The following is an 11,437-nucleotide window of genomic DNA, read 5'->3' as shown; positions in this document are numbered from 1 at the left end:
TAGTTCTATGCAGTGTATTATTTGTCTTTTTTATGCAAGTCATATCAAGAAAATGGGTCTTATGCCATAAGTGGCATAGCTCGTGACAAGCCTGCTCAATAAGGCAGTTTGGTCAGGGGCTCCCCTGTCTGCTAACAAGCCTGCTCAATAAGGCAGTTTGGTCAGGGGCTCCCCTGTCTGCTAACAAGCCTGCTCAATAGAGCGTCTGGTCAGAGGCTCCCCTGTCTGCTAACAAGCCTGCTCAATAAGGCAGTTTGGTCAGGGGCTCAGCTGTCTGCTAACAAGCCTGCTCAATAGGGCAGTTTGGTCAGGGGCTCCCCTGTCTGCTAACAAGCCTGCTCAATATGGCAGTTTGGTCAGGGGCTCAGCTGTCTGCTAACAAGCCTGCTCAATAGGGCAGTCTAGTCAGGGGCTCAGCTGTCTGCTAACAAGCCTGCTCAATAGGGCAGTTTGGTCAGGGGCTCAGCTGTCTGCTAACAAGCCTGCTCAATAAGGCAGTCTGGTCAGGGGCTCCCCTGTCTGCTAACAAGCCTGCTCAATAAGGCAGTTTGGTCAGGGGCTCCCCTGTCTGCTAACAAGCCTGCTCTATAAGGCAGTTTGTGCAGGGGCTCCCCTGTCTGCTAACAAGACTGCTCAATAGGGCAGTCTGGTCAGGGGCTCAGCTGTCTGCTAACAAGCCTCCTCAATAGGGCAGTCTGGTCAGGGGCTCCCCTGTCTGCTAACAAGCCTGCTCAATAAGGCAGTCTGGTCAGGGGCTCCCCTGTCTGCTAACAAGCCTGCTCAATAGGGCAGTCTGGTCAGGGGCTCCCCTGTCTGCTAACAAGCCTGCTCAATAAGGCAGTCTGGTCAGGGGCTCAGCTGTCTGTTAACAAGCCTGCTCAATAGGGCAGTCTGGTCAGGAGCTCAGCTGTCTGCTAACAAGCCTGCTCAATAAGGCAGTTTGGTCAGGGGCTCAGCTGTCTGCTAACAAGCCTGCTCAATAGGGCAGTCTGGTCAGGGGCTCAGCTGTCTGCTAACAAGCCTGCTCAATAAGGCAGTTTGGTCAGGGGCTCCCCTGTCTGCTAACAAGCCTGCTCAATAGGGCAGTCTGGTCAGGGGCTCAGCTGTCTGCTAACAAGCCTGCTCAATAAGGCAGTTTGTGCAGGGGCTCCCTTGTCTGCTAACAAGCCTGCTCAATAAGGCAGTTTGGTCAGGGACTCCCCTGTCTGCTAACAAGCCTGCTCAATAAGGCAGTTTGGGCAGGGGCTCCCCTGTCTGCTAACAAGCCTGCTCAATAGGGCGGTCTGGTCAGGGACTCAGCTGTCTGCTAACAAGCCTGCTCAATAAGGCAGTTTGGGCAGGGGCTCCCCTGTCTGCTAACAAGCCTGCTCAATAAGGCAGTCTGGTCAGGGGCTCCCCTGTCTGCTAACAAGCCTGTTCAATAAGGCAGTCTGGTCAGGGGCTCAGCTGTCTGCTAACAAGCCTGCTCAATAAGGCAGTCTGGTCAGGGGCTCAGCTGTCTGCTAACAAGCCTGCTCAATAGGGCAGTCTGGTCAGGGGCTCAGCTGTCTGCTAACAAGCCTGCTCAATAAGGCAGTCTGGTCAGGGGCTCCCCTGTCTGCTAACAAGCCTGCTCAATAAGGCAGTCTGGTCAGGGGCTCAGCTGTCTGCTAACAAGCCTGCTCAATAAGGCAGTCTGGTCAGGGGCTCCCCTGTCTGCTAACAAGCCTGCTCAATAGGGCAGTCTGGTCAGGGGCTCAGCTGTCTGCTAACAAGCCTGCTCAATAAGGCAGTCTGGTCAGGGGCTCCCCTGTCTGCTAACAAGCCTGCTAAATAGGGCAGTCTGGTCACGGACTCCCCTGTCTGCTAACAAGCCTGCTCAATAAGGCAGTTTGGTCAGGGGCTCAGCTGTCTGCTAACAAGCCTGCTCAATAAGGCTGTTTGGTCAGGGGCTCCCCTGTCTGCTAATAAGCCTGCTCAATAGGGCAGTCTGGTCAGGGGCTCCCCTGTCTGCTTACAAGCCTGCGCAATAAGGCAGTTTGGTCAGGGGCTCCACTGTCTGCTAACAAGCCTGCTCAATAGGGCAGTCTGGTCAGGGGCTCAGCTGTCTGCTAACAAGCCTGCTCAATAGGGCAGTCTGGTCAGGGGCTCCCCTGTCTGCTAACAAGCCTGCTCAATAGGGCAGTCTGGTCAGGGGCTCCCCAGTCTGCTAACAAGCCTGCTCAATAGGGCAGTCTGGTCAGGGGCTCCACTGTCTGCTAACAAGCCTGCTCACTAAGGCAGTCTGGTCAGGGGCTCCACTGTCTGCTAACAAGCCTGCTCAATAGGGCAGTCTGGTCAGGGGCTCAGCTGTCTGCTAACAAGCCTGCTCAATAAGGCAGTCTGGTCAGGGGCTCCCCTGTCTGCTAACAAGCCTGCTCAATAGGGCAGTCTAGTCAGGGGCTACCCTGTCTGCTAACAAGCCTGCTCAATAAGGCAGTTTGGTCAGGGGCTCAGCTGTCTGCTAAAAAACCTGCTCAATAAGGCAGTTTGGTCAGGGGCTCAGCTGTCTGCTAACAAGCCTGCTCAATAAGGCAGTCTGTTCAGGGGCTCCCCTGTCTGCTAACAAGCCTGCTCAATAAGGCAGTCTGGTCAGGGGCTCAGCTGTCTGCTAACAAGCCTGCTCAATAAGGCAGTCTGGTCAGGGGCTCCCCTGTCTTCTAACAAGCCTGCTCAATAGGGCAGTCTGGTCAGGGGCTCAGCTGTCTGCTAACAAGCCTGCTCAATAAGGCAGTCGGGTCAGGGGCTCCCCTGTCTGCTAACAAGCCTGCTCAATAGGGCAGTCTAGTCAGGGGCTACCCTGTCTGCTAACAAGCCTGCTCAATAAGGCAGTTTGGTCAGGGGCTCAGCTGTCTGCTAAAAAACCTGCTCAATAAGGCAGTTTGGTCAGGGGCTCAGCTGTCTGCTAACAAGCCTGCTCAATAAGGCAGTCTGTTCAGGGGCTCCCCTGTCTGCTAACAAGCCTGCTCAATAAGGCAGTCTGGTCAGGGGCTCAGCTGTCTGCTAACAAGCCTGCTCAATAAGGCAGTCTGGTCAGGGGCTCCCCTGTCTTCTAACAAGCCTGCTCAATAGGGCAGTCTGGTCAGGGGCTCAGCTGTCTGCTAACAAGCCTGCTCAATAAGGCAGTCTGGTCAGGGGCTCCCCTGTCTGCTAACAAGCCTGCTAAATAGGGCAGTCTGGTCACGGACTCCCCTGTCTGCTAACAAGCCTGTTCAATAAGGCAGTTTGGTCAGGGGCTCAGCTGTCTGCTAACAAGCCTGCTCAATAAGGCAGTTTGGTCAGGGGCTCCCCTGTCTGCTAATAAGCCTGCTAAATAGGGCAGTCTGGTCAGGGGCTCCCCTGTCTGCTTACAAGCCTGCGCAATAAGGTAGTTTGGTCAGGGGCTCCACTGTCTGCTAACAAGCCTGCTCAATAGGGCAGTCTGGTCAGGGGCTCAGCTGTCTGCTAACAAGCCTGCTCAATAAGGCAGTCTGGTCAGGGGCTCCCCTGTCTGCTTACAAGCCTGCTCAATAGGGCAGTCTAGTCAGGGGCTACCCTGTCTGCTAACAAGCCTGCTCAATAAGGCAGTTTGGTCAGGGGCTCAGCTGTCTGCTAAAAAACCTGCTCAATAAGGCAGTTTGGTCAGGGGCTCAGCTGTCTGCTAACAAGCCTGCTCAATAAGGCAGTCTGTTCAGGGGCTCCCCTGTCTGCTAACAAGCCTGCTCAATAAGGCAGTCTGGTCAGGGGCTCAGCTGTCTGCTAACAAGCCTGCTCAATAAGGCAGTTTGTGCAGGGGCTTCCCTGTCTGCTAACAAGCCTGCTCAATAGGGCAGTCTGGTCAGGGTCTCCCCTGTCTGCTACCAAGCCTGCTCAATAAGGCAGCTTTGTCAGGGTCTCCCCTGTCTGCTAAAAAGCCTGCTCAATAGGGCAGTCTGGTCAGGGGCTCAGCTGTCTGCTAACAAGCCTGCTCAATAAGGCAGTCTGGTCAGGGGCTCCCCTGTCTGCTAACAAGCCTGCTCAATAAGGCAGTTTGGGCAGGGGCTCCCCTGTCTGCTAACAAGCCTGCTCAATAAGGCAGTTTGGTCAGGGGCTCAGCCGTCTGCTAACAAGCCTGCTCAATAGGGCAGTCTGGTCAGGGGCTCAGCTGTCTGCTAACAAGCCTGCTCAATAGGGCAGTCTGGTCAGGGGCTCAGCTGTCTGCTAACAAGCCTGCTCAATAAGGCAGTCTGGTCAGGGGCTCCCCTGTCTGCTTACAAGCCTGCTCAATAGGGCAGTCTAGTCAGGGGCTACCCTGTCTGCTAACAAGCCTGCTCAATAAGGCAGTTTGGTCAGGGGCTCAGCTGTCTGCTAAAAAACCTGCTCAATAAGGCAGTTTGGTCAGGGGCTCAGCTGTCTGCTAACAAGCCTGCTCAATAAGGCAGTCTGTTCAGAAGCTCCCCTGTCTGCTAACAAGCCTGCTCAATAAGGCAGTCTGGTCAGGGGCTCAGCTGTCTGCTAACAAGCCTGCTCAATAAGGCAGTTTGTGCAGGGGCTTCCCTGTCTGCTAACAAGCCTGCTCAATAGGGCAGTCTGGGCAGGGTCTCCCCTGTCTGCTACCAAGCCTGCTCAATAAGGCAGTTTTGTCAGGGTCTCCCCTGTCTGCTAACAAGCCTGCTCAATAGGGCAGTCTGGTCAGGGGCTCAGCTGTCTGCTAACAAGCCTGCTCAATAAGGCAGTTTGGTCAGGGGCTCAGCTGTCTGCTAACAAGCCTGCTCAATAGGGCAGTCTGGTCAGGGGCTCCCCTGTCTGCTAACAAGCCTGCTCAATAAGGCAGTCTGGTCAGGGGCTCAGCTGTCTGTTAACAAGCCTGCTCAATAGGGCTGTCTGGTCAGGGGCTCCCCTGTCTGCTAACAACTTCAAGCCTGCTCAATAAGGCAGTTTGGTCAGGGGCTCCCCTGTCTGCTAACAAGCCTGCTCAATAGGGCAGTCTGGTCAGGGGCTCAGCTGTCTGCTAACAAGCCTGCTCAATAGGGCAGTCTGGTCAGGGGCTCCCCTGTCTGCTAACAAGCCTGCTCAATAAGGCAGTCTGGTCAGGGGCTGCCCTGTCTGCTAACAAGCCTGCTCAATAGGGCAGTCTGGTCAGGGGCTCAGCTGTCTGCTAACAAGCCTGCTCAATAAGGCAGTTTGGTCAGGGACTCCCCTGTTTGCTAACAAGCCTGCTCAATAGGGCAGTTTGGTCAGGCGCTCAGCTGTCTGCTAACAAGCCTGCTCAATAAGGCGGTTTGGTCAGAGGCTCCCCTGTCTGCTAACAAGCCTGCTTAATTAGGCAGTTTGGTCAGGGGCTCCCTTGTCTGCTAACAAGCCTGCTCAATAAGGCAGTTAGGGCAGGGGCTCAGCTGTCTGCTAACAAGCCTGCTCAATAAGGCAGTCTGGTCAGGGGCTCAGCTGTCTGCTAACAAGCCTGCTCAATAAGGCAGTCTGGTCAGGGGTTCCCCTGTCTGCTAACAAGCCTGCTCAATAAGGCAGTTTGGACAGGGGCTCCCCTGTCTGCTAACAAGCCTGCTCAATAAGGCAGTTTGGTCAGGGGCTCAGCCGTCTGCTAACAAGCCTGCTCAATAAGGCAGTCTGGTCAGGGGCTCAGCTGTCTTCTAACAAGCCTGCTCAATAAGGCAGTTTGGGCAGGGGCTCAGCTGTCTGCTTACAAGCCTGCTCAATAAGGCAGTCTGGTCAGGGGCTCCCCTGTCTGCTAACAAGCCTGCTCAATAAGGCAGTTTGGGCAGGGGCTCAGCTGTCTGCTAACAAGCCTGCTCAATAGGGCAGTCTGGTCAGGGGCTCAGCTGTCTGCTAACAAGCCTGCTCAATAGGGCAGTTTGGGCAGGGGCTCCCTTGTCTGCTAATGAGACCACAATACCTTGCTTGACTTTATAACAGACATGGTAGCTACTGACCAGACTTCACATAGTCTAGAGCTGTGCTGGCCGCTTATGGTATAAGACCCATTTTTTGCATGACGCCACCTATTTAATGGTCACAACACAACACCATCATCTGCTCATTTATCTGCAAAATCAAAAGCCCATCTTATGTTCTCTGTTGCAAATGTTTTTTTCATATTTGTACATACACACCTATGTGATTTTTATCAGGGTCTTTTCACAATAGCACAATTATCCAAACAAACAGGTCATTATGTATGACATAATTAAATGTTTTAAAACAAACAACATAAACAATATTCAGTTGAACGCCAGCAACTCTGATGCAGTAATAAGACTTCAGTAAATAAGTGACTTAAACCAACTATTGAAAAACACCAACTTAATAATAGTTGAGAAATCGGGTCCTTGGCTTGTTCTATTCCCTTTTGTTGGTCCTTATTCAGACTGAAGTCCATATGCCTCAGTATTACGGATGCTGGTCCTGCTTGGACATGAAGGTCACATGAAGGTTACATGGCTGGAGGGGGAGTTGAACCATGAAAGGCGAGACGAGACGCTGACGTCTGACTATAAACGTGACTCATTTGAATGAACAACAGTTGTTATCAAAATTAAAGTGAAACAACGTATTTTATTAATCAGTAAACTCTTTGTTCAATTCTATCATTACCTATTTTTAGCACGGCTGTTTTCGGAGAAACACCAAGGTATTGTCATCGTCAGCTTGTCGTGTCGTGTCCGTCGTTGTGTCCGACGTCCGTGTGGTGCTAAAACCTTATGTCAAGGTTTTGAACATTGGCTCTAAAATCAAAGTGCTTCAACCTACAACTTTGAAACTTCATATGTAGCTGCACCTTGATGAGTTCTACATGCCACACCCATTTTTGGGTCACTAGGTCAAAGGTCAAGGTCACTGTGACCTCTAAAAAATAAATAAATTCTGACAACCTTTCATATATTCAAAATTGCACCCGCAGCCGAGCCTGGCACCCGTTATGCGTCGCTCTTGTTCATAATTCTTATAATTCCATTATTAAACTTGTGATTTTTTTTTATTCTTAATTTGCTTAAAGGCAATTGCATGCTGATTAGCTAATAAATGTTGTTGTTGCTGTTGTTATTTCACTGTGAAATAAATTTTGTTTAAAAGCATAAAACCAAAGTAGTTCTTTGTTGTGTTAACTTTTCAAAGTACACATTGTAGAATGTATCACATCAATATCTAATGGGATAATTAGTTATATCAAAGATAAACTTATACATGTTTAAATATAAAATAAATAAAATGTGACTAATATGACTAATGACATAAAAAGTATTTTAATAAACAAACATAATGTTTAAAACAATAAGGGTTTTACAGAAATACATTCGTTTGTTTGTATTATAAACCAGATGCACAGAATGCCATTAAAGGGACCTTTCCATGTTTTGCTACATTGACAAAATTAAACAAAATTGTTTCAGATTCAAAATTTTAATTGTAGTTATGATAGATGTGGGGAAACAGTAATACTGAACATTTACCATGCTCTAAAATATCCATTATATGCATCTTTTGACGATTTTAAAAACCTGAAAATTATAAAGCGTTACAATGCAAAACCCCTGAAGACGGCCATGAATATCACCACGTTATCATTTGTCCCTTTGAGATAATTTATTCAGTTTTTACATAAAAAATTCACTCATCAATCGTTCTATAATGGTGGAAAGACAATGGGTTTTATAATGTCCTGAAAAAATATTAAAATAATAAATCACATAATCTAGGAAAAAGAAGCTCAACACGATACTCAAAGCAAAACCCTTGGCCTCAATCAGAGCAGGGCTGCGCTAGCTGCCTTTCATAAGCATCAATCTGACCTTTTCAAATGCATAAGCCCCCACGCTGTCTTATTGATAATGTCTTAATTGCCCCTTGACCAAACTTCCAAACCGACTAGTATCAGAGAATGGCCCCAAGGCAGCAAAGATTCGCGCGGTTGTGAATTAGTCAGAATAACCCCGTGTCAATATTTATTGATATTTTCAGTGGCTTATACCAAGCACACTAATTGGTCCATAATGTGTACTCGTCCACAATAGAATCATGGACATTAACTTTGGAGACTTCTGATAAAAACCTCGATGTTATTCCTCGAGGAAATCACAGGTGGTTAGCGTGCTATGATATTAGTTAGTAAAAACATCATTTTGAATGAAAAATAATCAAATTATAACAAAAAATCAACTTCTCTGAAAAAAAAGGTTCACTATCAAATATATATATATATATATATATATCATTCAATATGGTGTTTTTACTTATTAATATCATAGCCACACGCTAACCACCTGTGGTGGAAATTGTGCATTTCATGCATAATACATGTACAGTAATATCAAGACATTTATTTCTATGCGTAAATTAATTAAAAATACACACAAACAAGTTTTATCTTTATCGGTATATTCTTCGAGATAATTTATTTATGAAACAATAACTGTACCGTATACTAATTAAACAAAATGCATATATTTCTCTGATAGGAAAATAGTAGTTAACTGGCTTTAAAAAAAAACAATAATGGTAAAATCACTTCAATTCATACTACAACTAAAACAATTTTTTGCAACAGTCCTGAGAAATACATTTTGCAAGGATCCACACAGAATCAGGAAAAAAGTTATGCAGTGTTCATTGATTGTTCATGGCCAATAGAAAAACTGTAAAATTACATGGTTCATGATTGTTAGAATCTGCAAAAACCTATGGCTAGCCCACCCTCCGACAAATAGAGGACTTTTTTGAAAATTATACTGATCATATCTGCCTATATCTGCTTAATATTTTTATATCAGAATAAGATATAACAGTTCAATGATCAACCCTCAAAATCTAATGTGGGTATTATCAAATCACACAACCGCCGTGTTTCTTCAAATGTAACACAAATTCAAAGTCTCAACTCCCGTATCATGACTGCAAATCGATGACAACCTTTTAATACATATCTAAGTGGTTAAGGTTTAAAAGTCAAGCCTCCTCAAATGCAAAGTGGGCGGTTGTCAATTCTAGCGTTCTTGATTCTTCTACAGTTATTATCCCTGGTCTGTACACTCCCATATTGGGACTGCGTTATCGTGAACATTTTTTAAAAGCACATGCTTCCACAAATGAAGAAGGAGATTCATCAAATGCTCAGTGAAAAGGGGGTTTAATTGATGTGCGTAAAGTGTCGTCCCAGATTAGCCTGTACAGTCCGCGCAGGCTAATCAGGGACAACACTTCTTCTTTCATTATATTTTTATTGTAAAGAAAATCTCTTCATCCCAAAAATCCAGTTTAGGCGGAAAGTGTTGTCCCTGATTAGCCTATGCGAACTGCACCGGCTAATATGGGGCGACACTTTACGCACATGCCTTAAACCCCTTTTTCACAGAGCATGGCCCATATTTATTCTGTGCCTGTTCTAAGCATCAATATTGTGAATTCATTATGATTGGCAACTTTAAGTAACACATGCTGTCACAAATGAAGTGTACGTTTTATCAAATCGCAAATGGAGGGTACGTTTCATCAAATCACAAATGAAGGGTACGTTTCATCAATTCACAAATTCTTTTCTCCCATATCGCAACTGCAGAACGTTGGCAGCCTTAAGGAACCTCTCAGATTGCTCTCCCCTGGCGGACACCACTGTGTAGTTGGTCTCCTGCTGAGTTACCTTCCCCTGCACGTCAGTACAAAACTCTCCCACAAGGTCATTCAGTGGAAGAGGTGAGGACTGTTAATAAAAACAAAGACATACAATCATGAAACAATTGCAAAAGTACAGTTTTTTGCATTTGTCTAAGCTTGTTGGTCCAATGAATTTAACAGAGGATACCTATTAATTGTTTTCAATATATTTTAAATTTTAATTTACTCATCAAAATTACTTTGAATCTTCTATTAGCACCAGTGGATTAAAATGTATGATGTACTAAAACCAACAAATGCTCTTTTTATTTTATGCTTGAATATTGTTTATTTTCATTTTAAATGTTTAAACTTGATAATTTGGGGGAATAATAACGTCATGACATCAAAATAAAGACATAACAGTGAATTTTTATTATTATTTGTAATAATACCCCTAGCAATTAAGTGCAGTCTTTTAATATATTGTATTTTTGAATTAATTTAAGATTTTATTCGTCAATCAGATGCACTAGATCATTGTCAAATTTTGAACATAATCTCTTCATTTGCAATATTTTTTTTGCAAAATTACTGGTTCGCTTGTTTTAAGTTACTATCATGCTTTTCATTGCCTTAATTGACTAAAGGTTCCTTACTTAAATTAAGGAACAAGCTTGAACATTCAATTTTAAAGATTGTTTGCGTTTTTTTCCTCATACATTTAAGCAATTATTACATTCAATGTACCATGTAAATTGAATAAGTGTATGTGCAATTATCATTTTAATTATAAATTACAAATATACAAAAATGGTGCCCCTTTTTTCAACAAAACATCTTCTTGAACAAGAGCACCGCCTTGCAGGTGCAGACCGCTCATCTATTTTCTTTTTAAAGGTGAAGGGACTCTCAATTTCAATCACAAAGGAGGGAGGGGTGGAGTGAAGAGGAGTGTATAGTGTGGGGGTGTGGACATTTATTACATTATCTTCCAAAAATGCGGAAAAAAAATGCAAAAAAACAAAGTATTTTTTTCGGGGAGGGGGGGGGGGGGGGGGGGTGGGGGGGGAGGGAATTCTTGGGTGCGATGGTTGGACGGTATTTCAAAAATAAAATAATAAAAATAAATATATGTTTTTTAACAGTTTCAAAAAAAAAAATTGGGAGGGGTGGGGGGTGGGTATAGTGTGAGGGTGTGGTGGTCATTTGTGAGATGAACTTTAAAAAAAAAAAAAAAAAAAAATTAGGGGGGGGGGGAGAGCACGGGGGATGGTTTGGGTGGAGTCTATTGTGGTATGTCAGGTAAGAGTAGTTTTGTCAAAGTATCAATCAAATCTAATCATAAATAAAGAAGTTATGGCAATTTTAGCAAAATTTAATAATTTGACCTTGAGAGTCAAGGTCATTCAAAGGTCAAGGTAAAATTCAACTTGCCAGGTGCAGTAACCTTATGATAGCATGAAAGTATTTGAAGTTTGAAAGCAATAGCCTTTATACTTTAGAAGTAAAGTGGATCGAAACACAAAATTTAACCATATATTCAAAGTTACTAAGTCAAAAAAGGGCCATAATTCCGTGAAAACGACAACCATTATGCAACTTGTCCTTTTACTGTACCCTTATGATAGTTTGCGAGTGTTCCAAGTATGAAAGCAATATCTATGATACTTTAAAGTGGACCAAAACACAAAACTTAAGCAAATTTTCAATTTTCTAAGTATAAAGGGCCCATAATTCCGTCCAAATGCCAGTCAGAGTTACATAACTTTGCCTGCACAGTCCCCTTATGATAGTTAATAAGTGTTGCAAGTATGAAAGCAATAGCTTTGATACTGTAGGAATAAAAGTGGACCTA

At 45.1% G+C, this 11,437-nt stretch overlaps 1 protein-coding gene across 1 annotated transcript in view; it reads right to left on the bottom strand.

The window, feature by feature from the left end:
• Positions 1–8,350: 8,350 nt before the first annotated feature.
• The window catches only part of LOC127846984 (alanine--tRNA ligase, cytoplasmic-like), a 36,779-nt gene continuing 33,692 nt past the window's right edge, over positions 8,351–11,437 (bottom strand). The window contains exon 22 of the mRNA XM_052378460.1: positions 8,351–9,685. Within this exon, the coding sequence (XP_052234420.1) occupies positions 9,506–9,685 (180 nt within the window). The 3' untranslated portion in view covers positions 8,351–9,505. The remainder of the gene's footprint in view (positions 9,686–11,437) is intronic.

This window comes from Dreissena polymorpha, chromosome 10, assembly GCF_020536995.1.
Source record: "Dreissena polymorpha isolate Duluth1 chromosome 10, UMN_Dpol_1.0, whole genome shotgun sequence".
Taxonomy (NCBI): domain Eukaryota; kingdom Metazoa; phylum Mollusca; class Bivalvia; order Myida; family Dreissenidae; genus Dreissena; species Dreissena polymorpha.
The sequence above is the reverse complement of the archived record's forward strand: the minus strand, read 5'-3'. Positions and strand labels throughout refer to the sequence as shown.